At 57.7% G+C, this 24,292-nt stretch overlaps 1 protein-coding gene across 4 annotated transcripts in view; it reads right to left on the bottom strand.

Annotated features, from left to right (window-relative positions):
- Positions 1-652: 652 nt before the first annotated feature.
- Positions 653-24,292, bottom strand: part of STK40 (serine/threonine kinase 40) — a 37,778-nt gene continuing 14,138 nt past the window's right edge. For 2 of the 4 annotated variants that reach the window (XM_019957825.2, XM_019957824.2), the window contains exons 2-12: positions 23,479-23,646; positions 18,617-18,736; positions 16,705-16,790; positions 16,272-16,415; positions 14,021-14,248; positions 13,194-13,246; positions 7,806-7,921; positions 5,135-5,279; positions 4,878-4,997; positions 4,336-4,420; positions 653-2,967 (exon numbers count right to left, since the gene is read on the bottom strand). In XM_019957825.2, coding sequence (XP_019813384.2) covers positions 2,746-2,967; positions 4,336-4,420; positions 4,878-4,997; positions 5,135-5,279; positions 7,806-7,921; positions 13,194-13,246; positions 14,021-14,248; positions 16,272-16,415; positions 16,705-16,790; positions 18,617-18,728 — 1,311 coding nt within the window. In that variant the 5' untranslated portion in view covers positions 18,729-18,736; positions 23,479-23,646 and the 3' untranslated portion in view covers positions 653-2,745. The remainder of the gene's footprint in view (positions 2,968-4,335; positions 4,421-4,877; positions 4,998-5,134; positions 5,280-7,805; positions 7,922-13,193; positions 13,247-14,020; positions 14,249-16,271; positions 16,416-16,704; positions 16,791-18,616; positions 18,737-23,478; positions 23,647-24,292) is intronic. The other 2 variants (XM_019957827.2, XM_019957826.2) reach the window with 1 other exon arrangement.

Here is a 24,292-nt window from a genome sequence, read left to right as displayed (position 1 = left end):
GGAAGGGGCTCCTCTGGCATGGACCGCTGTTCCTTTTGTGACCTGGGCCTGTATGGGTTCCTGAACACACAAGTGGGTCTGCTTGTGTGCTATGGGGGATGCTGGGGACAGGACCAGTTCACCTCTAGCTTCAGTGCTCAATTTGCAGTCTAAATTTAGGTGAAGGAAGGAAGGACCCCCCCTCCGCACCCCACCGCTGGTTTCCTATGGAGGGGAGGGTGGTGTAGGAAAAAGCCTGGCCTGGCCCTTCTTACCCCAGCTGCCCTGGATGGGCACATGGGCGGTCTGTCTGGCTAGGGTTCCCCCACCCCAGCTGTGGGGGTTGGTGGTGAGAGAGGATCAATGCTCTGCTGGTGGCAGCTGCTCCGGGACACATCCTTCCTGCACAGGTCGGGGCTGAGCCAAGCCAGGCAGAGAGTCCCCCTTGGGACTTGGCAGGAAGCTGGACCAAAGCGGGCTGGGAGAATGTTGGGTGGTTCTGGCCCCCTCCCTGCTTCGAGAGAGCAACGGCTGCTGAGGTGGAGTCGGAGGGGTGGGGCACCCATCCAGGGCACCTGGTGGCAGAGCCCAGAGTGAAGGACTCCTGCTCTGCCTGGCTAGGTGGGAGGGACGGGGATGCGGCGAGGGGAGAGACAATGCAGACCACGCTGGCTCCAGGTCAGGAAGTTTTATTGCTGACATGCAGGAAGAGTCCCCATGTAGTACAAAAATATGACTTTATACAAACTTTTTTGTGACTTTTTCCGTTTTTGTTTCTTTACAGTAGGACTTCTCTCAGCGTGTGACACCCAGTGAGGGCAGACCCAGCCTCCTCTCGTTTGCTTTCCCAGAAATTAATCAGACGGGTGGGCTGACCTTGGAAGGGACCAGTCTGTCTGACAGGCTTTTGCGGACCCGGAGCATATTGCTTTGAAAAGGAGAAGGACCACCAGGCGAGCGGGCCCGGAGGGTCTGGGCGGGCTGCCGGACAAGGGGCTCGGGTGAGGCCCTCACAGAAAGACAGTCACGGGCGCTGGGAGCCCTGGGCCGGACTGCATTCCACTCCTTTAGGAGACTTCTTTTTTGAAATAAATATAGAAAAGAGGGCATCCCACCCCCACCCCCACCCCAGACCCTGGCTCTCAGCAGCTGGATGGCTGAGGGGGGCCGGCCTGGTGCTCAGGGGGGTCGAGTGCTGGGCTCAGGCGGACTCCCCGGACCCTCTGAGGCAGAGGCACGAGGCGCCCACGTGCTGGGGTGGGGGGGAGGAGGAAGGGGGTGTGGGCGGCCCTGCTACTGCTGGCAAGAGGTGGCCCCATTTTTTCCAGATGGGGAAACTGAGGCACAAGGAGGTTTTTTTTGTTTGTTTGTTTGTTTGTTTGTTTTTTGGGACCTTGCCCAAGTCACTCACAGTGAGTCAGCTTTTGGGGAGGGCATAGCTCACACGCCGGGGAACAAGGTCACGCAGGCCTCGGTCCCCCCACTGGGCAGGCAGGGCAGGGCCGAGGGCCCAAGGCGGCCTGGAGGGGGACACTCGGCTGCTCTGAGGGGCTGGGGGGCAGGCAGGTCAGGGGAGGGTCTCTGCTTGGCGCTGGGCAGGGCCAAGTCCAGTGCGGGAGAGCGGGGAGGGGGCATTCTGGTGAGAACAGGGTTTTCTGGCAAGACGGGCATCCACTTCAAAATCTCGGCTCAAAAGGGCAGAGGGGCTGTTCTCAAGCCAGGCGGGACCCCCGGTCCCTACAGGTCTCCCTTGGGAGCCCTGCAGCCCCCCAGGAAGGACGCTGGCGACCCTGGTGGTCTGCTGGGAGAGATACCCTTTGTTACAAAGCAGGGGCAGCAGGGGAGATGCTCCTGCTCTTCTCTGAACACAGAGGGGTGCCGGCCGTGCTCACAGCTGGCCGAGGGCACCCCTTCCCATCCGGGTCAGCGTCACCTCGGTACCACAGTGAGGGGTGGAGGAGGAAACCAGGGCTAATGCAGGTGTACAGCACCTCAGAGAAGCTGAGCTGGGAGAAAGAGAAGCCAGTCTAGAAGGCCTCCTCATCACCGGAGACAAGGAGGGACTGGTGCGCTGGAGATGGAGGGGGCCGGCAAGAAGGGGCTTCTGAGCCCGGGGCTGAGGAAGGGGCCCACTGGGGGCTGTGGGCTCCCTGCTGTCCAGCCAGGCTGGGGGCAGCGAGTGGCCATGGGCCGAACCACCTAGAGATGGCAGAGAAGCTGGTTTCAGTACAAAAATAAATATATTTGATTCCGCTTAAGATGAGGTGAGAGTTTTCCAAAGCTTGGACTGAGGGGCCTGGGGTCAGAAGGGGAGGGATGAAAACAACTGTGAGGGGCCTGGGAGGGCAGTGGGGAGTGGCATTCCTGTGGGGAGCCAGCAACGAGCTGCACTTTCAGCTTATGTGGACTGTTGCGGGGCAGCTGCCCCCTGGGGGTCGGCGTGGGGTGGGGGTCGGTGGTGGGCGGGCTCCCTCCTCCTCCTCACTCAGTCCAGAGACAGCATGGTTAAAGAGACAGAGGTAGATTAAAACGTTACGATTAAAAGCAGATTAGTTATCTAGGCTTCTCAGATTAAAAAAAAACCAAACAATCAAGCAATCATTCCAAAAGGTAGCTTCGCGGTACCTCTGCTGACCCCACATGTGACCTGGGCTGTCCCTGCCCTGTCCCCGGCGCAGCCCGGGAGAGTTCAGCACTGCGGCGGGGCTGCTGGCTGGGGGCCAGGACGAGGTGGTGGGTGGGCGCCGGTGCCCCTGCCCAAGGCTGCTATTTCCGCAGGTAGCGCTGGGCCAGAATGGCTGCGTCCAGGGGGTTCACAGGCTGTGCGTCGTGGCCCAGCCGGCGCACGGGCGGCACCCCTGCCCCCGACTGCCGCTTGGGCACCCAGCTGCGGGCCTCGTGCACGGAGCTCTTCTCCTCGGCCAGCAGCAGCTGCTGCCGCATGTAGTTCTCAAACTCGTACTGAGAGCACTCCTCTGTCACCTTCGCCTTCACAGCGGAGACAGGCAGGTCGAGCGACAGGCGAACGTGCAAGAGAGAAGAACAGGGGGTGCGTCAGCTGGCCCGCCTCAAGAGGCTCCTTCCCCAGGCACCATCCCCCGGGCCCGATCTAGTAGTGGCCGAGAACAGGGGGGTCCCTGAAGCTCCCCAGCCAACCTGGACCTCGCCGTGCTGGGCCCTCAGACCTGTGACCTCCCCTAACCCGTTGACCGTGGGAGAGGTCACGTTCCCTCAGAAGACTTGGTGCCCACCCTGTGCAATAGGGCAGTACGCTCCCCTGCCCGAGGTCCCCAGGGACCAGTGCAGGTCAGGTGTTAAGAGAGTGGCCTGGGGCTGGGGTGCTCAGTGCATGGGCACCTGTTTCCCTGTCCTGCCCCAGGCTGAGGTCCCTGGAGAAGGCCACGCACAGTCACAAACTGAAGTGGGAGGTTCCATTGCAGGACGGGGGCGGGGGACAGCAGGGCTGTGGAATCAGGCTGTGGCTGATTCTGAGCCCTGTGGCTTCGGGGAGGTTACTTTCCCTCTCTGAACCTGTTTCCTCTTTAGTGAAATAAGAACACAGGCTGCACAGGCCTGCAGTGAGGATTGAATGAGATGTACTGGGGGCCCTCACTGCTTGCTGGAGGTGATTATTTTTAGCTGCTGAACAGCCCTGGGAGCTGGTGGGAGCCGGGGGCAGGGTTCTGAAATTCTTCGAGGACGGGGGGCTCTGCTGTGGTCCTGGGCTGGCTCCACCTGGTCCCCCCTGTCCAGTGCTTGCTGTGTGACCCGGGGTGGCCCAGAGAGGGAGGGTCCTTACAGCTTCCCTCCCAGGGCTCAGCAAGCCCTGCCCTCCAGGGGGCACCCTAAGATCACCCGCCGGCTGCTGCCGGGCACCCTGGGCCTGGCCCCTGCCCCCGGCTCAGCACTTTCTCCAGTGCAAGGGACGGGAGGAGAGAAAACCAGGAGAAAATGAATCATCTGAAAAACGAAAAGCAGGAAGGGCGAGAGAGAACCCTGTGAGTCAGAGGGGTAGACAAGCGCGGCCGTATAGGCGGCCAGCGTGTGGCAGAGCCAGGGCCTGGCAGGAAGAGGAAGCCGAGGGAGGGCCAGGCTGGGCCACTGTGAGGCCTGCCTGCCAACTGAGCCCCTCTCTCAGGCCATGGAACTGCCAACTGAGCCAGACACGAGGCAGGCCCCGGGCGGCTCAGGCCGAGGAACTTGAGGCTCCTGTTCCCGCTCCAAGGGCTGGGGAGAGGCCAAGGAGGCCCGGCGCCCTGCCAGGAGCTGCCACCTCCACCCTGCCCAACCTGCCCTGCCTGGAGGGCTGGTGCCTCAGGATTCGGCCAAACGGCCTAGCTGCCGTCCCCAACTCACCTCCTGGGAGCTGTCTGCGTTGCTCATTTGGTCGTCGATGTCAGGAACCACCTGCAGAGGCCCGCTCAGAGAAGACAGGGACTGCCTGCAAGGGAGGCAGATGAGCGAGACTGGCTCCAGGCAGCCTGGCCCTTCTTGCCACGGCCTGGCTGCCAGGAGCCCAGCAGGGCCAGTCCCCACTGCTCTGAGACTTGGCTGGAGTCAGCAGACCTGGGCTGAGCACCCACAGCCCCTTCCTGATGCCACTGCCTCTGCTTCTCCGAGCCTCAGCTTTCTCGCCCAGTAAGTGGGGGCAACTTCTATCTTGCAGGCTGTGGTGAGAACTCAGGGAGATAAGGCCCATCCTAGAGCTGGCATCGACTGGCACGCAGGAGATGCTCAACCCTGAGTTTTGCCTGTGTCCTCCAACCCTGCCCATCAGGACCATCTGGAGACCTGACTCTGCCTGGTGGAGAGACAGGCCCAACCTCAGGCGACCTCTCTGGGGAGGCAGGGCAGTGCCCACGGGTGGGCAGGACCCAGCTCTGGCCCGGCCCACGTACCACGACGCGATGATGGAACTGAGGGCCTCCAGGACGTCGGCGGCGGCCAGGCGCTGCTGGGGGTCGAGGACGAGCAGTTTCCGGATGAGACACACCGTGTTCTCAGAAACCCGTCCGTCCCTGATGCAGGAGAGAGGGGCAGCGGGCACTCAGGCGGGGTGGGCTGGTGCCAGGTCTCGGCCCAGGACGCCAAGCCTCCCCGTGCTGTTTCTGCCCCTCGAGCCTGACGGGCCGGCGCCCAGGGAGCGGGGACTCACTCGGGGATGGTGTACTCGGCGGCCTTGATCTTGCGGAAGAGCTCCTGCGGGATGCTGTCGTAGAAGGGGAACTGGCCATAGAGCATGGTGAACAGTACCACGCCCAGGGCCCACATGTCGCTGGGCTTGCCCCGGTACGGCCGGCCTGCAGGGCGCACAGACACACGTGTGCTCAGCCCAGGGCTGGGGAAGAACGGCCCTGCACGCCCTTCCCTGGCAGTCCCGGGAGTCCTACCTGGGGGACCCCCCTCCACCCGGGCACCCTCACTTCTGGTCACCCTCCTGTGCTTCCTCCCAGAGCAAGCACACTGGCCCCGTCCTGAGCTTCAGCAGGGCACCTTCCTCCTTTACTTCTCGGGCTGGTTCCTGCTTGTGCTCTGGAGACCCGGCTCCACAGGGGGATGCCCCATCTCACATGCTCCATGAGGAGAAGGGGTCTCACCTGGCCTTGTGCAGCCCACCCCTGGGGCAGGCCTCACGCCGCCTCCCCACAGCACCAGCTCTGCCCCGCTCTGCCTGGGCTCCCAGGCGCTGGTCCAGCCCCGTCAGCAGATGAGCTCTCCTGGGAGCTCTAACCATCAGGCGATTTCTCCCTGAGCTCTGACTTCTGAGGGAACACTGAACTTCAAGCTTTTGTTTTGATAATGACAATGCTGGCTATGGTTCATTAAGCCACACACTAGGTTAAGGGCTTATTTAATCCCACGGGAACCTAAGGAAGTAGGGGCTATTATCATCCTGATTCCAGAGATGAGAAAACAGAGGCCCAGAGAGTACCATTCCCAAGGTCACACAGGTATTAACCAGGCCATGAACTGCAGGGGCAAGGCCATGTCTGTCTGTCATGCCTGGTGCCGAGGTCTGTGCTTATTAGCACACAGAATCAATGAAAGGCAGGCTTGAGATCAGAACCCATTTGAGTCACCCCACTTCGTCCTCTTAACAACGGCGGGAGGCGGGACTGCTTTCAGCTTTTAATCCAGGAGGAGACTGAAGCTCGGAGACGGGGCTGAGGGTCAAGGCACACAGCTGCGTAATTAACACGGCCAGTCTCAGAGCCTGGGCTCGGGTCTTCCGGTCCAGGTCTCTCTCTGAGGCAGGGGAGCTCCTTTGTTTCATTCTCCAAGACTGGTATCTGTCTGGAGGAGCCAGAGAGAGGCCTCGGGCAGCAGGTGGGAGTGACTGCACATGGAGACCACCGGCCTGGCTGCTGAGGAGACTCCACCAGAGGCAGCCCGTCCCCTCCACCCAGTCACAGACCCCACCTCACAGCTCTGGGCCAAGGAAGGGGCCTGGGTCTTCCTCCAGGCTCTGCACCTACAGGGAGGCCTTCCGGATGCCGTGCAGGGTGTATCCAGGCTGGGCTGTGGGGCAGGGGTGCTCAGGGAGCTGGGATACACCCCTGGCACCCAGGTCCTTCTCGCAGAGGCCACTGTGACTCCACCCCGATCTCCAGGCCCGGGAGGTGGCACCACTGCCCTCTGCCATGTCCTGTGAGAGGCCTGGGGCTCCAGCAGAGCCCTCAGCTGGGAGGAGGCCTCCAAGGAGACTGCAGATGGTTGCGGCAAGTGAGAGCAGCCTACTCCCCGGGAAGACAGGTGACAAGTGTGAGGAGGGAGGCACGTGTGAGTGCTGGGGACAACAGGCCCCGGAGATAACCCTGGAACCGTCACGATGGAGGGATGGCAGCGGGGGTGGGCCGCTGGAGCGATCAGGACAGAGCAACCTCAGTCTGGCAAAGGACAAGCGAGAAAGGAAAGGAGCCTATGGGGAAACAGGAGCGTGGGTTTGGGCAGAGGCAGCCCTGGCGGAGCGAGGTGCCTCAGTTTTCTGGTGAACTATTAGCTGTGACTGAACAAGAGGTCTGGTCTCTCCGAGCCTCAATTTTCTCATCTGTAAAAATTCTACCTCGTGGGGTAGCTGTGTGGTTTTAGACAGATGATGCCTGTCGCATGGCTCAGTCCAGCCTCCGGCACCAGTGGTACGATCAGAAGGTGGTAGCTACGTAAGTGACTTGTTCTGGGCGCTGCTGCCTGTCTCAGCCGTGGAGGCAGGGTGTTTGTCTGTCTGTTCACTGCTGTATCCGAAGTGTCTAGAACAGAGCCTTGTACATGGCAGGCCCTCAGTAAATACCAGCAGAATAAACGGATGAACAAATAGACAAAGGGAGTGGTATCTTTGAGATGCAAGTCTCATCACAGTAACCTCTGTGAAGACCTGTTCAAAGGCATCCTCTTGGACTTGAAATCAAGGATGACGTTTCTCAACAGGGCCTCTGCCGAGCCTGGCGTGGCTGGGCCCCCACGCGTCTCCCCTTGAACTTTCTGAGAGGAACCTCGGGGGTCTCGGGGGACTCCTCACATATGTGGTGCTGCCCCTGCCCAGGCACACCCCCTCCCCAGTGGGCTCCTATTATTCTCAAGATACAGCTCAAGGCCTTCGCGTGCCGATTCCTCACACTCACAGAAATCACGTTTCTGTCCTTCCAAGCACTAATCTCAGAGTAATTAGTGTGCTGACTGCCATCTTCCTCCATGAGACCCCACGTTTTGGACCTGGATGGGCAGTACTGGTTTGGGCCACCACTGGAGCCCCAGCACCTTGCCCGGGGCACAGATACAGTCTGGCTGGGTAAGGCGCCCGGGGGCTGCTGCTGGTGCCGCGCACATACCGCTGAGCACGTCTGGACTGATGTAGGCAGGGCTCCCCCGCTGGTCCTTCAAGAGGTCCCCCTCGCTCACGAGATGCTTCCCGAGGCAGAAGTTGGTGATGGTTATCCGATGCGTCCTGGGGGGGGTGGGCAGAGAGTGAACAAACCTCGGTGTCTGTACCCCCGGCTGCCCCCCACCTTGTCCCGGGGCAGAGGAACCACACCCGCGTCCTCTTCTGTTCCCCTGGCCTGCCTTGTCTTCCCCGGGGCTGCGTGGGGAGTGCCACTGGGGGTGTGGACACAGGCCAGTCACCGGGGTTGACATCTGGTGAGCTGTCCCCGTAGGGACCCAAGTCACTCTGCCCAGGGAAGCTTCAGGGTGCTCCCGAGTCCTGGGGCTACAGCTTAGGGTCTGGAACAATTGTGGAGATTTCTTCAAACCACCCCACATAGTATCTAGGTTGGGAGGGACTGGAGGTGTAGTTCAGCTCCCTCATTCACCCATGAGGAAGTCCGGCAGAGTCCTGGAGGCCTCCCTGAGGACCACTGTGTCCCCCGGGGGCTGATTCCTTCAGTCATCACTCTTAGGATTAAGTACTATCACATTATCACTGACCGTGCTAAACACTAATGCGTACTGAGAGCAGACCCTTATCTGGGCTTATGTGCCCAGCAGGGGCTGTTTGCATTCACGCCTCACAACAGCCTAAGATGGAGACTTTCTCACTGCCCACTCCACAGAGGATGCAGTTAGGACACCCAGAGAAGCGGAGGGACTTGTCCAGGGTCACACAGCTAGTGAGCAGAGGAGCAGGATCCAACCCAGGTCTGTCTGACCCCCAGAGTCTGCACCCTGAGTGATACTGGTCAGGTGCCCACGGGGTCCCTGGATGGTGCCCAGCCCCTGACTTTCCCTTCCGTTCTATCCAAGCTAACTCACCCCTTGTCTGGTACTGGAGACTCTGCACTGACTAGAAAACCAGAGACCCCCATCTGAGAGTTGTGGTGAGAAGAGCTTTGGGCTCTGATCCTTTCTAGGAAGTCACAACGAGAACAAAAGTCAGCGGCCCAGAGGGGATGCAGTCTGCCACCCCTGGGGATGTGGGGTGGTGGTGTGGGGAGGCAGGGGCCTCTCTACCCCCAGGCAAGCAAGGCCGCGTGCTGGCTCCCGCGTCAGCAGGCTGGTCAAGGACGCCTGGGAGGACGGTGGGAAGGGAAGCTGCACCGGGCCTCGTGCGTGAGGCTCCCAGAGCCCTCCAGCTTTCTCGGGGAGTTCTGCTGGCAAGGGCTTGGTGCAAGAACAAAGGCCGCTCTGTCCCCGGTGTTCCAAATGGAAATGCTGACTCTCGCTCTCCATACAGGCCTGCCCTGGCACATGCCACAGAAACCAGCCTGGTGGCCCCCAGGGTGGCAAGAGCCCGAGACGGTGGGTGGTGAAGGGTCTCGGGCGCAGGTCACGTCAAGAAGTGGAACTGCTCCCGCTTGGACCCACCCTCGTCACTGTCCTGAATACGGGACTGCTAAGGCCTCTCATCCACAAGGGCCCCACAGAGCATACACCCTGCCTTTTCTCCATGGTCAGAGCTGGCCACGGCAGCCGGAGGCCCAAGACACTGGGAGGAGGACAACTCGGGGGATAGCCTGGTGGGCTTGGGAGTCAGATCCCTGGGTTCCAGTCTTGGCTCTGCCCCTGCCTGGCTGGGTGATCTTGGGCGTGTTATTTAATTTCTTGCTAAACCTCAAATTTTCTCATCTGTAAAACGGAAAATATCAGCACCTAACTCCCAGGGCTGTGTTGGGATTTAACAAGATGAAGATCCCAGGGAAAGCGCTGAATCCAGGGCCTGACAACTAGTGACTGACGACCAGGGCCAGCTGCGAGTACATTTCATCCTCAGACAGGGGCACCGCTGGCACGGGTTACCCCTGGAGACCCCGGGGGAAGACTGTGCAGAGGCGGCAAGTGAGAGGAGCCACCCTGCAACGACAGGCCCTGGAGCGCACCTGCCCGCCTTGGCCTTCTGCTCTACCCTGTGGGCAGCCCTCCGCGCGCTGGGCTCGAGGCAAGTTCGGCTGAGAATCTGCAGGGCAGGCCGGCAGGGCTGAGCTGGAGCCTCTCCCACAGGAAACCGCACAGTCTGCTTCCAGCCCTCCCGACGCCTGGCCCCGCTCCCTGCTCTGCCACCATCACTTTGGTCAGCGAAGCACTGATCCCGGGGAGCCCAGACCCCCCAGGCTGGTCCTGGCAGGAGGGGCGAGGGTGGCAGGGGTGCAGGGAGGGGGCTCGGGGTCAGCAGGGCCTGCTCAGTGAGTCACCCTTCAGCTATGGCCTCTGGGCTACCACAGTGTGTCTCATTTTCTAGGAAACTGGATGTGCAAACGCACCCACGCGGAAAGAAAGGAGGATGGAGAAAGAACCCAAGGTGAACCTCACGTAACCCCAAGAGGGGACTGTAACCCTTGCCCTTCATCCGTAGCCGGGGAGCTTGCTGTTGCAGTTGCCTTGCAAACCCTTCTCCTGTTTCCTCCCCTGGGAGCGCTCTGATGTGCTGGGCACTTCCAGCTTGTCTGCTGCCTCTCCAGCTGGAGTTAGGGCCTGGCCTGATAGGCAGAGGGGGCTGGACCTCTTCCAGGCCCACCCCTGACTCTCAAGGATGACAGCAAGGCCCCAAGCGGGGAGGGGTGTGCCTGTGGACACTTGGGAGTAGGAGCTGGGCGGTCAGCACAGGTCTCCGCAGCACCTCCCATGCCTTCCTGGCACCCATGACTCAAGCGAGAGGCGGCCAGAATCTGTCTGCCCAAGATGCAGCAAAGGAATTATCGGATTAGAGAACGTGCTGCCAAGAACAGGGTCTGATGAGGTGTGGGTGCTCTGCAGTCCCAAGAAAACACACCGATGGGTGCGCACGCACGCACATGATACGCACACACACTCACGAAAGAGCTGCTATAGCAACGCTGGCATTACTCAAGACAGGTAGGACCTTCTGACTATATTCTCAGAACCTAGGGGCCCTGGAAAAATGGGAGCCGGTAGCTAAACCACCAATGGAGACAAAGAGGCCTGCGATGCTGGTCTGATTAGCACCGCAGAAGCCCTTGATGGCACCCAGCGTCCCTCAGCGGGCCAGGACCCAGTCCCCCAACATGAAGACAATGCACTCCCAGGGCTGGGATGGTCTGTGCTCTCCAACACCGCCTCTCCTCGTGCATCACCTAGCTCGGGCCGGGGCTCCATGGGACATCCTTGCCGGCCACTTACCACATAGTGGGCCTCATCTCCAGAGGGAGAGCACGTCAGGCCTGCAGCCTGGCTGGCTCACATCAGGCACGCTTACGAGGGGCCAAACCCTGTAGTCTCATGTCTGGAGCCAGTATCTGCATGCATGCGTGCTAAAGTTGCTTCCATCATGTCTGACTCGTTGCAACCCCTTGAATTATAGCCCACCAGGCTCCTCTGTCCATGGGGTTCTCCAGACAAGAATACCAGAATGGGCTGCCATGCCCTTCTCCAGGGGAATCTTCCCAACCCAGGGGATCGAACCCATGTCTCTTATGTCTCCTGCACTGGCAGGTGGGTTCTTTACCACTAGCCCACCTGGGAAGCCCAGTGTCTGCAGGGAAGCATAATCATCTCTGCTTCCACAGATGAGGATGCAGAAACTCAAAGTGCCTGGTTCCACAGCAGCTTCTCAATACACGACGAATGGAACGGGTGAATAATCACAGGGGCGCGTTCTCAGGGACTCGAGGGTAACCAAGCGGCAGTGCTGTGCGGGGAGCTGGGTGTGACCCCCGGGGCCGCCCCTCCTGGGTTTCTAACCCTCTCTCGGCTGCTCAAGGGTTCACTCAGCCCTGGAACTCCCACCTTCCCGCCTCCCTGCGCAGCTCCCGGGACCAGGTTTTCACTGTTTTCTCAGGCTGGCAAACCTCTGCTCGTCCTTCAGGAACTGACTGAGACGGCCAGAGTCTCGGCCCCTCCGTCCTCCGCACACTGACCTCAGTACAGTGACGCCTGCTCCCCGGTCGCCCCCACCAGGCGGTGAGCTCCAGGAAGGCTGTCTGCTGCGCCAGCGCCGGGTGGGGCTGGAGACAGGCTGTGCTCGGAGGGCCTGGGGCTGGCACTGCCAGGTCTGGTGCCCCAGGCCCCTCCCCAGAGTTCCTTGTCCTGTGACCACTGCGGCTTTGGCCACTTCACAGGGATAGTGGGTCCAGGCCGCTACGGGATGGGCAACGACATTCTGGACAAATCCCCCCACCACACCACTTCTGCCACGAGGGGTGTGTGGCCCGCCATCTGTAAGCTCTCTGACCCATTTTAACACCGGGACTGAGAGAGGTGAGGGTGAGAGGCTCAGGGAGATCGGGGGACCGCCTTTCTAGGATCGTGGTGACACGCAGGTGGTGAGCTCCGCCCGCCAGGCCTGGGCCCCTGCGTGGCTGGTGTATCTACCACTGCACCGGATCAGGGGCTCCCAACCCCTGGACCAGTGGTGGCTCGTGACCTGTTAGGAAGCAGCAGGTGAGTGGTGGGTGGAACGAAAGTCATCCTCTATGCCTGTCTGTGGAAAAAAGTATCTTCCACGACCTGGTCTTGGTGCCAAAGAGGTGGGGGGACCACTGCCCCAGGTTACTCGGAAGGGGCCCAGATCCTCTACCTGAGTGGGATGAGAGCCTGGGGCGGGGCCTCATGTGATGTCCCTCTGCCACTGGCTCACCGAGGATGCTGGGGCGAGCCGCCCAGATCCCCTCCAGTAGGGAGGTGCTCTCTCTCTGCTGCTGGGAAAGTCATCCTTTTCCAGGAAGTCCTCTCAGCCAAAGGAAGCTGCCCTGCCCTAAGCTATGCCCCGGGCACAGCCTGCAGTTCAGTGGCGGGCTGCAGCCGGGGTACAGGGCCATGCGCTCCCTGACTTGATGCGGAACGTCTGAAGGGCTACCTGCCTTTCCAGATGGAGGCCCTGTCGTGACTGCCCAGAGTTCAGCTTCTCCCTCAGCCCAATCTTGCCCCCTCCTCCCCGAGCGTGCGCCCAGGAAACGTCCTGCACACACATCTCAGAGTCTGTTTCCTGGGAACCTGTCCAGTGACAAAGCCTTGCTTTGCTCATCTGTCGTTCCGTCACCCGTTGGTCTGTTTTTAATAGTCATTTACTGGGCACCCACTGGGCATGACAAATGAATGGACTAGGGAGACCACTGAAAAAGACCTTCCCAAGGCTCTCCTTCTGAGCAACCACCATATTACCCTGCGGCAGAGGACAGAAGCAGGCATCCCATCCCCGGGCCCGGGCTCCTGGGGGAGGTGGGCTGGGCGGAGTCAGGCTCCCCGTGGGGACGCAGGGCTCTGGGCAGACACAGTGTGTGGCCTGCCCCAAGCCGGAGGCTCCATCATGGAAGCAAAGCGATGCTCACCTCTTACTGAGCACCATGTTCCCCAGCTTCAGGTCTCTGTGCACGACGTTCTTCTGGAAAAGCAACAGGCGTGCGGTTTGCACTGTGATGATCCGAGCCTGAGTGCGCCCGGCCTGTGAGGGGCGGGCCCTCCACGTGTGGAGGAAGACACGCCTCTTTAGGTTGGGACTCGATTTGCAAGCCAGGGACAGACGAGGACCATTCTAAGGCCTCGTTAACCACACGCATGAACTGGGCAGCACGTGAGCCCAGGCCGTCTCGGCCCCGTCTAAGGTGTTTACTCCAGTTCTTTCTTCCACTAACGCAGCCGCCAACGGAGAAAACCATTCCTCTCTCTGCCTCCATCAGACATCCCATAAAAAAAGCCAAAAGCAACCGCCCCCCACCACCAAATCCTAAGCATCTGCCTAGATCTGGGGTCAGAGGTGAATTCTCACAGTTCTGATGACTGAGTATCGCAGGCTCAGCCCACAGAAGCTGTGTGTCTGGAGGCGGCCCAGGCTCTCCTAACCTCGGGGTTCCTGACACCCCCAACCCTAAGAAAGGCTCAGAGATAGGCTGTGGCTGCCCCCAGTGGGTATCTCACCCCTAGCCTCTCAACTGATGGACATAACTGTGCTGGACTCTGCTGGGCTGCCCGCACCGCCCCAGGATCGTGGGCTGAGGCCTGCGGCACTGTGTCCTCAGGTGTGGTATCCAGCCGCTTTCCTTCTGGACGTCCCAGCTGCAGAGCACACTGGGCGAGGGCGGCACAGAGCTGCTGCGGTCAGTGGCAGCCGAGGATGGCTTTCCGCGGCAGAGGAGGGAGCCGCGGGGTGGGGCCTCACCTGGTGCAGGGCCTCCACCACGCGCACCACGTCGTAGAAGATGACCACGGTCTCCCGCTCACTGAGCCTCTTCTCCTTGATGACGTAATGCTGCAGGTTGATCAGGTCGGCCGTCTTGTCGCTGAAGTCGTGCGCGCAGAGGCAGTCAAGGACGAGGCAGATGCGCTTCTTCATCTTCTTAACCATTCGGTTGGATTCGGCATCCTCAACCACTTCACAGGTGCGGTCCTGGGAGGAAGGGCGCAGACCGCGGCTTGGCCGTGGGCCCAGCAGGGCCAGGGCCAGGGGCCTGGGGCTCTACTGGAGCCTGGAACAAGCCTGCATGTGTGTGAGCGGTGGGGGCCTGACATCTGGGTGGCAAGGACCCCACGGCCCCGCTTCTGCGTCAGTGCCAGGCCCAGCCAGGGCCCAGGCTGAAGCAGCGCGGGTCAGATTTCAGGCTCCGGTCCTACTGCAAAGCGTATGGGTCAGGGCTTGGCACTTAGAGCCCAGTGTGCTGGCAGCCCTCTGAGCGCCATGTGTAGGCAGCACCCTCAGGGCCCCAGGGACCCCATCCCCTTAGCTCTCCCAGGGAGTCCAGCAATGACCAAGCAAACTTCCTTCCGATGTCCACGATGGTGGGAGCTAAGAGTTCCGTGTGTTCAAGGCAACTGCTTTCGCGTGGATGCAGGACTCCTGGGCCATATAACGGCTTTGCCCTGATGGCTGGTTTCAGGCTCTGGCTCCACCTTGTCCTAGCTGCAGGACCTGGAGAAGTTCGGCTAACCTCTCCAAGTTCTTAGTTCCTCATCTGTAAAGGGGGCCTGGCAACTTCTATCTCACAGGGGTGTAGAGAGAAAACACAACCATGCCAAGTATGTAGTAAGCACTTGGGCTGGGTATTGATGAACCAGGGCTTGGTAAGCTGACACTGCTGCCAACCCTAAGGGTGGTAGTTCTGGATGTATCTTCCTTGCTAAAAAGCTATGCCAAGGGAGAGGAAACATGGCGCAACAGGAGGACTCTTATCCAGCAGCTCGAGGAGGCCTCCATGCCAGCACAGCAGGCTGGGAAGCTCCCGGGGACGGAACTCCACATTCCCCTCCCAGGGCAGATCACACCCTTCACTCTGCCTTCCCCAGAGGCCCAGCGCAGTGTCTGGAACACAGAGGACTCTAGAGAGGCTTCTCACCACTCAGGGTCTCTTATCCAAACTGACAGACACCAAGGCCAAGCTCTGGAAGCTCCCAGAGATGAAATACTAAGAAATCATCATCACCCCCGATCTGATTTCATGTTTAAGGGACACAAGGTTTCAGAGGTGCCTTTCAGTGCACATCTAAGAATGAAGACCTTGGTGAGGTCTATGTGTGGGGGTGGGAGGCATTTTCCACTTATTTTACCTCAAGAAGTCAAGCCAACAAGGAGCTTTTATTGCCTGAAACAACAGCAGTGACGAGCATGTGTGTAACTGGGCAGCTCAGGGCTCTCTACCCTCTCCTTCACCCTCCCAGCACCATAGAAGGTGGGCACTGTCATCACGGCTCTCAGATGAGGGGTCTGAGGCTTGGGAAGTGACTTGCCCGAGGTCACATCACCTGAATTCAGAACTGCCTGCTTCAAAACCTGTGCGCCCTCCCTGACACCAAGCCCATCAAGCATGCGTGGGCCTGGCCAGCGTGTCTGGGCTGAAGGCGCTGCAGAAGCTCCGCGGGGGCCGTCAACAGGACCCACTCCCCCAGCATTCAGAGTGCTGGTTCTTCATTTCATTTTTGGAGATGGAATTTCAATTCTGCACCGGGGAAGGCTCTTTTCAGGGTACCAGTTGCTAATCAGTACTTTTCCTAAGGGACCTGGGACATTGAGAACGGGGCCCAGGGATCCTTGCTGCAGATGCTGAAATGTCCAGGCAGGCAGCAGGACTGGGACCAAAAGCAATCACGGAGATCCACAATTCCCCGCCCCGCCTTCCTCATCGCCCTCCCTCCCACCCTGGCCTGGCCGATTCCTGACCACATAGCTAGAAAGAGCCCTTGTCTTTAAATAACTTCCTGCTTTCCTCTTTTCTCGGAAAAGCGGCTCTTCAAAGAAAGCCTGCAAGCCGGGTGCATTCCCGCTAGGCGGCCACCACCACGGCAGGAGCGCTGTGACCAGACCTCCAGGCCGCCGGCCAGGAAGTCCTGCTGCTCTGCATGCAGGGAGGCTGGAAGAGCTCGTGCGACGTGGCCCCAGCAGGGCCAGCCGGGGTGGGGGCGGGAGAGGTGCCACTTACCTGGAAGAGCCCATGGTGGTGAACCACCCCGTCCTGCGTGTGGAGGAGGGAGAGTAGGGAGTACTCGGTGTGCAGCAGCATCTTGCCTTGCCTCTCCTCTTGGCTTTCAATTCCTTGGTCGCCCCTCTCCTCAAGGGTGAGGATCTTAGGAAGGCACACACACAAAAGCAAAACCCCACAACCTTTACTTTTCCAAGCAGAGTGACTAGAACAGGAGAAGCAGGGGTTCAGGTCCTCCCATGCCACCCCGGCACATCCACCCACATGTGTGTGGATGAAGCGAAATGGTTTTTCCTGACGTGAAGGCAACGTGATGTTCACACGGGGCCCCCGGGAAGAAGTGGTGCTGCTCTTGCTCACAGGGGAGGGCGGAGGAGCCGGGCCAGCACAGGGCCCTGGGGTCCCCGGCCCCCACGCCCTGTGCCTCACTTACCTTCAGCTGATAGAAGTCATCCGTGCCATCCTTCCTCGCCAAGCACTGCACGATGCTTGGCACAGGTGAGTTGCCCAGACGGGGACCTGTGGCACAGACAAGCCGCTGGCTTTACTTCTCAGGCGCCCTGTCCACCATGGCACCGAGCCATCATGCCACCACGTGGGCTTCTGGCTAGATCTTTTCTCCTGGAGGACACCAGGGCTCACACCCACTGAGAAAATGGTCACGCCTCCCAAAGTGGAGCACTGAGTGTGCCTCCATCTGAGCACATCTGGTTTTTATACTCTCTCAGCACCAGGTGTGTGCTAGAATCTCCGAGGAGCATGGGTTAAAAGCAGATCCCAGCTACAACCTGGGCCCTCTGAATCACCAGCTCCAGGTGAGCCAGGAAACTATCCCTTGAACAGGCTCCCTGGGCAGTCTGATGCGGCCGTATATCAGCTTTTGGGAACTTCTGTACTTCTGGAGAAGTACATTGCTCACTGGTCTGTGATAGCACCCTGAGCTTTCAGAGCATAAATCAGGTAATGTCACCACGTCACTGCACTGCTGAAAGACCTGAACAGCGCTCCACTGCTTTCAATATGCAATCGAAACCTTTTGGCCTCCGAGGTCTTGTATGGTTTGGTTCCTGTCCAGCTTTCAATGGATCATGTTTCCCCGACCCCTCCTCACCACTCCAGTTCTGCTGGACTCTTTAATTCCTGAGGTTAAGCCCTTCCCCGTCTCTGGGCCTTTGCACTTGCTGTTCCTTCTGTCTGGAATGCTTTCCCTCTGCTTTTCACATGGCTGCTCCTTCTTACCCTCGGCTGTCAGAGCCGACGTCCCTTCCGCATACAGAGCCTTCTGGTCTCCAGTCTCTCTGGCCCTCAGTCTCACGTCATCCTGTTTGCTGCCTTCAGGGCCAGGCTCCTCCCCCGGCTCCTGAGGTGATCTCAGTGTTGTTTACTGTTTCTTTTTCTAACTAGAATGTTAAGTTCCGTGAGGGCAGGAACTTGTCTTTTTTTTTTTTAACTTTACGGTCTTTAGTTTTAGCTTCAGAGTGTGTCTCCAACCAACTGTCCCGCCCAATTCATTTTTTTGCTGTGCCTGGAGGCATGTGGGATGCAAGATCTTAGTTTCCTGACCAGGGATTGAACCCATGCCCCCTGCAGTGGAAGCACAGAGTCCCAAGCACTGGACCTCCAGGAAGCTCCCCAGTAACTTGTCTGTCTTAATCACTGCTACATCCCTGATAAACAGCACAGGACCAGAACGTAGCAGGCTGCATGTCCTATTGAACGTAGCAGGCTCCATGTACTATTTGCCGAGTGACTGGAGCTGGAACTATCCTGTACTCATAAGTTCAAGATGCTGTGCCAAAGCAAAATTCACACCCAATCTCTGGCTGCTGGGAGAGTCAGGGTCCTCAGGACCCACCCTACCTGCAACCCTACGCATGCAGTCTGGAGCTGCTGGGCCTCGAATATCATGCAGAAAGGCCCTGCTGCTCTTCCAGACCACTGGGAACATCCGGTTCTACAGGATTTTGGTGCCAATTTTATAAGAAGTTTGCAGCTGTACCAAATGTTTTGCAAAATTATTGTGCCCTCTATGAACGGTCAGAGAAGCGCCTTGGAAGATGGACTTTGGGTTCTAAGACAGCTTGTTTGCTTCCTGAGGGCAACATCCTGGGGGCACGCATAGGACTGTCTTGGGGAAGACCGTCCAGCTCTCAGCTGACTCTAAGGTTGGTGAGCTACAACTGCAACAACAGCTCTTGGTGCAGAGCGACCTTCCACTCTCATAAACAGACTCCAACAGAGGGTTGGTCAGGGCCCCGCACTGGGGTGGGTGCAGCGCTGCGCTGTGTCCGCAGGTCAGACGGTGCCGCCCCGGCCCCCCACTCACCTAGCCATCAGAGGCTTACCCAGGATGAATGGTCCAGCTCTCTTGGCATTATTTCCAGAAATCCCACTTCCTAGAGCCTTCGCCCTGGCCGACGTTTCCCCAGCTCCTCTGTCTGATGCTCTCCGCTTCATTCTCAGCTCTAGACGAGACAGAAAAGAGCCTTCTCACTGAGCAAATCAGCGAGCTTCCTTACGCTAACCCAGCCTGCGAGGCTCTGACTTGGGGGTGTGTCACACAGTGGCTGCTGCTGTTTCTGTGGCTGCTGCCACCTCCTGCCTCTCCCGGAGGAGCATGGAAGGTTCTTGGTAACAAAGAACCATGGCTCCTTTACTGCAGATTAATTAGGCACTCCACGTGGAGGTCCTGGCTACAGAGGTGGGCAGCTGGCCCACCTCAAAGGGACCAGTCAGATGCAGACAGAAGGACACTGACTTCTGTGCGGATGCCAACTGGGCTTTCTTGAGACAGAGAGCTGGCCCTGGAGCGACTGCTTTCGAAGTGAGGTGAAAAAAGTGAGTGTTAGTCGCTCAGTCACATCTGACTCTCTGCCATCTCATGGACTGCAGCCCTCCAGGTTCATCTGTCCGTGGAATTCTTCAGGCAAGAGTACTGGAGTGGGTTGCTATTCCCTTCTCCAGGGGATCTTCCTGACCCAGGGATTGAATCTGGGTATGCTGCATTGCAGGTGGATTCTTCACCATCTGAGCAACCAGGCCTTCCCCTCAAATACCCCTTTCCCCTAAAAGGAAAGGGGACACGGGAACCAGATCCTGGAAGACATTAACCTCGACTTGGATCTAAAAAAACAAAAAGGAGTTGCTCCTTCTAGCTCTCTGCAGTTCACCTCTCGTGAAGACAGTGTCCTGGAGGTGGGGCAGAGAGAGGTGTACACAGTGGAGTTCCACACAGGAGGGCAGACGGTCCCAGGGATGACCAGGAAAGGCCGCCTGCCCAGCCCTGAGGCTTTGGGCCCAGAGCAGGTGCAGGGGCTCGGGTGTGCAAACGTACATGGTAAGAAATGGCACGGAAGCAACATACTCCAAGCAGCCTGTGTTGCTGGAGTACATGGCATGAGGCAGGGAGTGGCGGTAGAGGGCCCAGAGAGGGCAGCAGAGGCCAGATCTAAGGGTGAAGGCCACGTTAGGAGTGCAGCCTTTACTCTTACACGGACGGCTTGGGAACACTCAGCCTAAGCTTCTATAATTTTTTCTTTTTAAAAAAGTAACTGATGTTTCCTGTAGAAACACTAGAAAATACCCATAATATTACCACCAAGATATAATCGTTGTTAATATTCAAGCAGACTTTCCTCTGTGTGTGCGTGTGTATGCTTACAGTTCTAATTACGGAAATTTAGACCACTGTGACACCATTTATAAGCATTTCTTGTCTCCCACCTAAAACATATCAGTATGATGAGGGTACATTTATGGTAGGTATAATGTATCTCATAAAGTCATAAAAAAAATCTTATTAACATCCCTCCGTCTTCTGTAGCATCCCTGTGTTCTTCTGTAGCACCATTGGAAAGAGTCTCCTTGGTAAGAATATGTCATGATTTATCAGACCACATACCTATTCATGGACTTTGAGATTCTCTCCACTTTTTGTATTTTTTATTAGCAGTTATAACATCTTGGCATACCCGCCTCCCTCAGGATAAACTCCAAGAAACGGTCAAATGGGGCACGTATTTTTAAAGAGTGTGACAAACACTGCCAGGCTGCTCTCAGGGAGACTGTGGCCATATACAGACCTTCGGTGGTGTGGGGAAGCAACTCCCAGAACCTGCATCAGGAAGGGGCATTTCCATATTTTAAAAAGCCGCCAATCTCATGAATATTAAAAAGCATATCATTGTTTAAATTTGTAATTCCTTAATTATTCATGAAGTTGGACTTGTTTTACATACTTCCTGGTTATATGCAGAATTTCTTTTACGAATTTCCAGTTCGTATTCTTTTCCTATTTTTTTTTTTTTTTTACTGCTTTGTGTATATTAGTCTTGGTGATTTTTTAGGAACTCTATACATTAAGGCTATAACTGCCATAGGATGTAGTTTTTCCTTAATCTTTTAACTTTTTGTAATTAAAAAAGATTAAATGTCTATGCAATCAATCTTTCTTTTCCTTAAGTTTGTTTTTGCTGTTATTCGTAGAAGGTGCCCCTACTCTGCGGGGAAGGCAATGGCACCCCACTCCAGTACTCTTGCCTGGAAAATCCCATGGACAGAGGAGCCTGGTGGGCTGCAGTCCATGGGGTCGCTAAGAGTTGGACACGACTGAGCGACTTCACTTTCACTTTTCACTTTCATGCACTGCAGAAGGAAATGGCAACCCACTCCAGTGTTCTTGCCTGGAGAATCCTAGGGACAGGGGAGCCTGGTGGGCTGCCGTCTCTGGGGTTGCACAGAGTCGGACACGAATGAAGCAACTTAGCAGCAGCAGCAGCAGCCCGTCCTCTGAGAACAGGTGCGTCTTCACTAGTTAGCTTACATCTCTTCACATGCTGCCGTCCCGGCCCTTATTCTAAACCCCAGGAGACTGACTCCATGCAGTGAACTGGGAAGGAGAGACGGCCCAATGCTCTTCTAGTCCAATCTACCAGATTTGCCTCCCATCCAGCCCCTAATTCATTTCCAAAGCTGTGCCACTGAGGAGAAGACGCATGATTTCACTGAGAGTGATGAGGATCAGGTAGCTCTGTAGGCTCTAATAGCCCCAAACAGAGCAGAAGCCATGGTCAGGCTCAGCTACGACTCCTGCCGACAAGGGTCATGCTGGTAGTGGACTCAGTCACTCACACAAGAGCAGGGGGAGAGCACAACTGCTTCTAGAAAAATCCTAAAAAGCTCGGCAGTAATGTGTCTAGAACACCGCTCCTACCCTTTGCCTGGATAATTTCTGTGCGTCTTTCTCAATTTGAGTATCACTTCCTCAGAGAAGCCGCCTTGACATGTGCAACACCAACGGGTCACACACTCACTTGGTATCCTGTAGTTTTCACACAAAGCACTTTCCATATTTTGTGATTATGTATTTATCTGTGTGCTCATATACTTAATGTCTTTCCCCTACCATTAGACTAAAACTCCCTCAGAACTAGGAAAAAAAGTACATAAAACCATTACCCCCACTGCCGGGCCCAGGAGATGCTCTATGGGCGGCTGGGCACCTTCCCTGCAGTAGCTGATGGCTCCTATGGGGTCAGCTGCCCTGTCCTGGTAGATGAGTTGATTTCAGTACATTCCGGCCCTGTTCTCTGGCTTCCCTGGAGCACTAAGCACCCTCCCTCCTCCTGGATCCTTGGAGAGCACCACTATGGCGTCATCGTACGTGTAGATGCTGCCTAGGCGCCCACGCACAGGCATGGTCTAGACAACAGTTTGCCAGGAGCAGCTGCAGCACAGACAGTGAGTGGGCTCCGCCTGACCCCACCCACCCCACTAGGGATTCAACTCAAGCAAATGGCATGGGAACTGCTCCAAGATGTAGGCAGACAGAAGGATGAGAGCAGACGGGCAGGGAGAGGGAAAAGATGCTGGCAGGGGAAGTGGCAGCAAGGCTGCTTCGCTTCCTGAACGTTCCTTCACACCACATGAGCCACGGAGGCAATGGATGCAGCGTGAGGGGGCAGGTCTAGGCAATCGGAAGCTGTGGTGGGCCCGCCGGTGGGATGAGCAAAGACAACCCCCCCTGGGGACAGACCCTCCTGTCTCCTGCCCCCAAATCATCCTGCTGTGTCCCCTCCACAGACACACCTGCATATAGCCCACCGATGCGCCCACGGGGAGCCTGCTTCGAGGGATCCTGGCCTCACAGTGAGAGTGTGATGTGGAAGCTCCAGGCACCCTGGTTTCAGAAGGACCTGGGCCCAGGCCTCTCCAGAGACATTGGTCCTCAGGCTGCAGTGACAGGCCCTGGCCCTGCCTGGCTAAGAAGGAGCTGTCTGCCTGGTGTCTCCTGGGCCCATGGCTCAGCTTGCCAGAACCCAGCAGGCCTGATTTGGAAGTCTCTGGAGCTTTAAGTCTGTCCACTCTTCCAGGGCTATCCTCCCAGGCCAGCACCAGTTCCCCCAGAACCCGGATTCAGCAGACAGCTCTGTGAGGCAAAAAAGAGGGTGAGGGGCAGGCGTGCCCGCCGCCTGCAGGCTGTGCTGCTCGACCCTCAAGTGGGGGGTTCCCTTTGCCTGACCTGGGGAGCAAGCTGTGGGCATCAGCTCTGTGCTCGCATCACAGCATACCCAGAGGAGGCGATGCCCACCTCACCCTGCTCATTTGCCATTAAGGTCATCCTGTCCCAAAGCTGCTGGGAGATGTGAGCTCAGCTCTCCCAGAAGGCAAGGAAGGCTGGGCCATCAGCACCACCTGAGGTTCTAAGGCCCATGATGCCCAGTCCAAGGCTGCAGTGTGCCACCGTACAAGACAGCTGGGCAGGGCAGTGCCAGGCAGGGCACCCTATGGCAGACCGTGGTTCAACACGGTGGGCATACCACCAATCCCCCAAGGAAGTGGGCTGCAAAGAGAGAGGGTACTGAGATCTTCCCAGCTCAGTCTTTCTTCAGCTCTACCCAACTACAAAGCAACTGAAGCCTGGCCGAGGCAAGGAGAGGCCCAGAAGTACCCCCACTGGTCTCCATGCAGGTGCGCAGATGCAGTCCCCGGCGATGGCCACTCACACACGCACAGAGCCACAAACACGAGGGGCAGCACGGGGCTTGCCCACATGTGCAGTTCTGCACTCAGCCTCCTAGTAGGCTTCTTGCTGCCACCCTGGGGGCTCCTGGAGAGGTGGGTGACCCTGCAGACCAAACCAGTGCAGGTGGAATGCACAGGTGGTCCCTGCAAGGAGCAAACAGCAGACCCCAGCCCAGTAAGCTACCTGTGTGTGTGCATGTGTGTGATGACACCACAGCTGGTGGCCACGATCTGTCAGCAGCTTCTAATGCCTGCTAGGAGCCGAAGAACTTGTCTACACTGCAGGGTCACGTTGAGCCAGTAAGTGTCAGGATTCAAGCTGTCCCTATCCCCACCGCCATGTTTCCTGGCTCTGTCAAAACAAAACAAATAAAAAGATCCTGAGCTGTACAGGCCTCTGTCTTCTGGGCTTTATCTCTGGCAGTGTCTACTGAAGGCAGGGACCCTGCCCCTCTGTCCAGCCCACCTGGCACCTGGAAGTGAGCATAAGTGCTCCCACCCATCTCTGGCCTCAGCCCTATTTGCCACACATGTATCAAGGGTCTGTGTGGCCACACCCACACCAGACCCCAGGAGGGAGGAAGAAAAGGGTCTCTGTCCACAGGACGCTCAGGTGGCAGAACAATGTGGTCAAAGCAATGCGTCTCAGTCGTTTCCGTGCCACAGCACAGACAGAAACATCTGTACTACAGCGCTTGCGGGTGGGGGTTGGGGATGGTGGTGGAAAGCTTAGGGTGCTTTCTGCAGCAAGCCTCAGCTGACGTCCGCTTGGTCCAGTCACTCTCGAGCTAAAGGGATCACCACCTTGACCTATATAACCCATACTAGCTGGGATGCTTGGAGTCAGAGCAAGCCCAGCACCATTACTTAATGATGAGATCTTGGATGAGATACTTATTCTGTATATGCAAAACCCAGAGTACAGGATCCACCTTACAAGGCTGGTCTAAGGATTCAGTGAGATGACCCACGTAAAAGGGTTAGCAAGAGTACTTACT

The sequence above is a fragment of the Bos indicus genome, chromosome 3 (genome assembly GCF_029378745.1).
Source record: "Bos indicus isolate NIAB-ARS_2022 breed Sahiwal x Tharparkar chromosome 3, NIAB-ARS_B.indTharparkar_mat_pri_1.0, whole genome shotgun sequence".
Classification (NCBI taxonomy): domain Eukaryota; kingdom Metazoa; phylum Chordata; class Mammalia; order Artiodactyla; family Bovidae; genus Bos; species Bos indicus.
The sequence above is the reverse complement of the archived record's forward strand: the minus strand, read 5'-3'. Positions and strand labels throughout refer to the sequence as shown.